General features: G+C 55.3%; 1 protein-coding gene across 1 annotated transcript; it reads left to right on the plus strand.

The window, feature by feature from the left end:
* Window positions 1–241: 241 nt before the first annotated feature.
* Window positions 242–4,285, plus strand: LOC119331706. Its single transcript, XM_037604873.1, has 12 exons — window positions 242–695; window positions 804–1,006; window positions 1,107–1,304; window positions 1,421–1,492; window positions 1,581–1,676; window positions 1,850–1,929; window positions 2,004–2,082; window positions 2,178–2,421; window positions 2,504–2,697; window positions 2,814–2,919; window positions 3,005–3,091; window positions 3,192–4,285. The coding sequence occupies exons 1-12, from the start codon at window positions 242–244 to the stop codon at window positions 4,010–4,012; spliced, it is 2,634 nt and encodes an 877-aa protein (XP_037460770.1). The 3' UTR covers window positions 4,013–4,285.
* Window positions 4,286–4,511: the final 226 nt, after the last annotated feature.

A 4,511-nucleotide genomic window follows, 5' to 3' on the forward strand; every position in this document is an offset into this window, starting at 1 on the left:
GTCATCTCTAGATTACATGCAAGACTTAAGATAAGACTATCTTATCAACCATTGTACATGCCCTTAGTTTTCTCCTCTGTTAATCTAATCCCCCGTGATCTCAACCGACCGCTCTCCACGTCAGCCGCGCAGAGCTTCTTTCGCGCCATCTATCCCGTACATGTAGCACGGCTCGTGCCTATATATACGTCCCTCTCCATTTCTCCGTGACCCGAATCTATCAATGGCGCGAAGCATGGACATGGTGCCGCTGCTGCTTCTGTGCATGGCCGCGGCCATGGAGGGCGCGGCGGCGCTGCACCTGTGCGTGGACCGGCTGTACGACAGCACGCAGGGCAAGCACGACGACGGCCTGCCCCACCTGAACCCGACGGAGGAGGCGACCTGGATGGCGCTCCTGCCGCGCAAGCTCGGCGCCAAGGCCGAGTTCGACTGGCTCGCGCTCTACCGGAGCCTCACGCGCGGCGCCGGCGGCGCCCCTGCGGAGTTCCTCTCCCAGGCGTCCCTGCACGACGTCCGCCTCGCCCCCGGCTCCATGTACTGGCAGGGCCAGCAGACCAACCTCGAGTACCTCCTCTACCTCGACCCCGACCGCCTCACCTGGAGCTTCCGCCAGCAGGCCGGCCTGCCCACCGTCGGCGAGCCCTACGGCGGGTGGGAGGCGCCCGACGGCCACCTCCGCGGCCATTTCGTAGGTCAGTCGCCGCCGCCACCTCCGCCCGTCTCATCATCTCTCCATTCCGGCTACATTTCTTGCATTTCATTTGATCATGAAACCGGTGTACGTACGTGTTCGTCCGCAGGGCACTACCTGAGCGCGAGCGCGCACATGTGGGCGAGCACGCACAACGACACCCTGAGGGAGAAGATGGCCAGGGTGGTGGACATCCTCGACGACTGCCAGAGGAAGATGGGCACGGGGTACCTTTCGGCTTACCCCGACGAGGTGTTCGACATGTACGAGGAGCTCTCCGAGGCCTGGTCGCCCTACTACACCATCCACAAGGTCGATCCGCGCATCAAAACAAAAAACACAATCCAACTTTTAGTGTGATTTGGTTCCAGTTATTGACATTCATGTCACTTTACTTACTGTTTTCTGACAGATCATGCAAGGCCTTCTGGATCAGTACACGTTGGCTTCGAATCGAAAGGGCCTTGACATGGTGGTGTGGATGACGGATTACTTCAGCGAGCGTGTGAAGAACCTGATACAGACGCACTCGATCCAGAGGCACTGGGAGGCGATGAACGAGGAGACCGGCGGATTGAACGATGTCATGTATCAGCTGTATACCCTGACGGTAACATCGTACTATCTCATTGCAACTAGTAGTGTTTTGTGATCTTCGTTCAGGTTGTGAACTTGCGGTGTACATATGTATCAAATCCTGACAAGAGCTGTTTTCTATCTCTGCAGAAAGAGCAGAAGCACCTAACGATGGCCCATCTTTTCGACAAACCGTGCTTCCTCGGCCCCCTCAGCCTTCATGTCAGGAGAACTTTGGGTTTCATTTCGATTTCTGAGATTTCAGAAGTTTTAAGCAACGGTTGGGTGATGTCGGCCTTTTTCTTTTCAGGATGATGATATAGCGGGGTTGCATGTTAACACTCACATTCCTGTCCTAGTCGGTGCGCAAAAGAGATATGAAGTCGTCGGTGACCATCTTTACAAGGTAACTTGAAATTTTTCTTAGAATCGTCGATGGACAATGTCATAAGCTTCATCAACTTGTAACTGTGCAACTATCATGTCATGTTACTCATAAAACAGCAAAGAGAAATGACACAGTACCATCCATTTTTCAAAATTTTGGTGAACTGAATACTGGACTAACCCATGGCACAGGACATTGCAACATTCTTCTTTGACGTTGTAAACTCCTCCCACATATTTGCAACAGGAGGCACATCTACCTCGGAACACTGGTGAGCGATAATACTTGCCTCACCATATTTCCGCCTTGCGACATTTCCCCGCTCAAGTTCTTTGCGCATGCCAGGCACGACCCGAAGCGACTAGTAGACGAGATCAAAATCAGCTCCAACGAGGAGACTTGCACCACCTACAACTTGCTTAAGGTCAAGTGTTGCACTCAATCTACCATCACAGGTATTAATAATTCAACAGAAGACAGATTCTGAACTTGCCTTTTGCTGTGCAATATAAATTGCAGGTGTCCCGAAACCTGTTCAGGTGGACGAAGGAAGTCAAGTATGCCGATCACTACGAGAGGCTGCTCATCAATGGGATCATGGGCAACCAGAGGGGAACGCAGCCTGGTGTCATGATCTACTTCCTTCCCATGGGTCCTGGGCGATCCAAGAGCATCAGCGGCGGGCACCCTTCCGGCCTTCCCCCCAAGAACCCCGGGGGGTGGGGAGGTCCAAATGACACCTTCTGGTGCTGCTACGGGACAGGTAAAATTTTCAGTACCCGCGGAAGTGATCTTGCTGCTACTGCTGCTGTTTCTAAATCAAAGATTAAATTGACAATTGACAGGGATAGAATCGTTCTCAAAGTTGGGGGACACCATATACTTCCTGGAGGAGGGTGAAGTGCCGGGGCTCTACATCGCGCAGCACATACCGAGCACCTTCGACTGGAAAGCAGCAGGCCTCACCGTGGTGCAGCAGGCCAAGCCACTGCTGTCGACGGATCCTTACTTTGAAGTCACAATCTCCATTTCTGCCAAGGTAGCTTCTGAATGACACTACCCAGCCATGGTGCTTAGCTGGGCCTGCATCTTCTTTGACCCAAGCAAGAATTAGTGTAACTTTTTTTCATTTGTTTTGCTTTCTAATGCACACAGGGAGATGCCCAGCCAGCAAAGGTGAGCGTGAGGATCCCTTCATGGACATCCACAGCTGACGCAATGGCAACTCTGAATGGCAAAAAACTCAACCTGACATCTGCAGGTAACTTCACTGATGGACTGTACTGATACTTCATACGAGACTGTGAGAGATCCCCATGCTTCAAGCTTGTCTCGTTCTCTCGCAGGTGATTTCCTCACGTTGACAAAACTCTGGGGCGATGATACCTTAGTGCTCCAATTTCCCATTAACTTGAGAACCGAGGCAATCAAAGGTATGAAATTTCAGAGTACAATGTCTGAATCTTTCTGGGCAGAAGGTTAGGTGTCTGAACTTAAGAAAAAGTAGTCTGAAACGGTAGTTTTCTTCTGCAGATGACCGGCCGGAGTATGCGTCCATCCAGGCGGTGCTGTTCGGGCCGCACCTCCTCGCCGGCCTGACACACGGCAACAAGACCATTAACGCGACCGAGCACTCCAACGACGGCCTGACCCCGGGCATGTGGGAGGTGGACGCCAGGAACGCCACCTCCACGGCCGACTGGATCGCCGCGCTCCCTCATGAGGCGATCAACTCGCAGCTCGTCACCCTGACGCAGCGGTCCGGCGCGCAGACCTTCGTCCTGTCGGTGTCGGCCACCGACGGCACGCTGACAATGGAGCGTATGCCCGTCGCCGGCAGCGACGCGTGCGTGCGCGCCACGATCGTGGTCGACACGTACGTGGTGGACAGCACCGCCGCTGAGCACGGCGCCGCCGCTCCTGTTCTGCATGGGCCGAACGTGACGATCGCGCCGTTCGACAGGCCGGGCATGGCGATCACCAACGGCTTCGAGGTCAAGCTGCATCCAGGGCCGGAGGCCCTGTTCAACGCCGTGCCCGGGCTGGACGGGCTCCCCGGCTCGGTGTCCCTGGAGCTCGGCACCAGGCCAGGGTGCTTCGTGAGGGCGCCCGCGGGCTACAGCGCCGGCGACAAGGCCCAGGTCGGCTGCCGGACGAGCAGCGGCGGCGGCGACGACGCGGCGTTCCGGAAGGCGGCGAGCTTCACGCAGGCGGCGCCGCTGCGCCTGTACCACCCGCTGAGCTTCGTGGCCAAGGGCACGGAGAGGAGCTTCGTGCTGGAGCCGCTGCGGAGCCTCCAGGACGAGTTCTACACCGTCTACTTCAACCTGGTCACCGCCGCCGCCGACAGCTGAAACGTGCTGCTGAACTGACGACCCATGTGCAGACAGACCAGAGCTTCAGAGAGTGGCGGCAGTCTGGCTCTGGCAGTGGCAGTGGCAGTGGCAGAGACATGTGCCACGGCCACACAATTACTACCTGTACTGTTGGAGCAGCATCTCCCATCACCAAAACAATATTAACGCTGTTGCATGTTCCTCGAGTGAAAACAGTGCTGTGTGCATGCATCTCGGTGTGAGATCGGCCCGTGTCTGTGTGATGTGGTTGAGATTTCTCGAGGTTGGCCAGGATCTTGATCCATGCACCTTTCATTCATGCCGCGTCGCCATAAGTGTCGTCCTGTTAGGTGCACATATATGGTAGCATTATTGTTCATGTGGACGTGTGGTACAATCCTCGATATGTAGGCATATGGCATAGCCTACCGTGATGAGCACAGTGCGGTGCGGTGTGGTCACACTTCGGACGAGAGCTTTTGGCCGCCACGGCTCACCCACCTTGCACAAGCAAGAA

Source organism: Triticum dicoccoides, chromosome 7A, assembly GCF_002162155.2.
Source record: "Triticum dicoccoides isolate Atlit2015 ecotype Zavitan chromosome 7A, WEW_v2.0, whole genome shotgun sequence".
NCBI lineage: Eukaryota > Viridiplantae > Streptophyta > Magnoliopsida > Poales > Poaceae > Triticum > Triticum dicoccoides.

What these genes read in the sequence shown, in the direction of transcription:
- LOC119331706 (XM_037604873.1), top strand. Translation starts at nt 242, where the DNA reads ATGGTGCCGCTGCTGCTTCTGTGCATGGCCGCGGCCATGGAGGGCGCG. An exon ending in CCTACTACACCATCCACAAG is followed by an intron (nt 1,007 to 1,106) that starts GTCGATCCGCGC and finishes GTTTTCTGACAG; the next exon opens with ATCATGCAAGGCCTTCTGGA. An exon ending in TCGGCCCCCTCAGCCTTCAT is followed by an intron (nt 1,493 to 1,580) that starts GTCAGGAGAACT and finishes TTTTCTTTTCAG; the next exon opens with GATGATGATATAGCGGGGTT.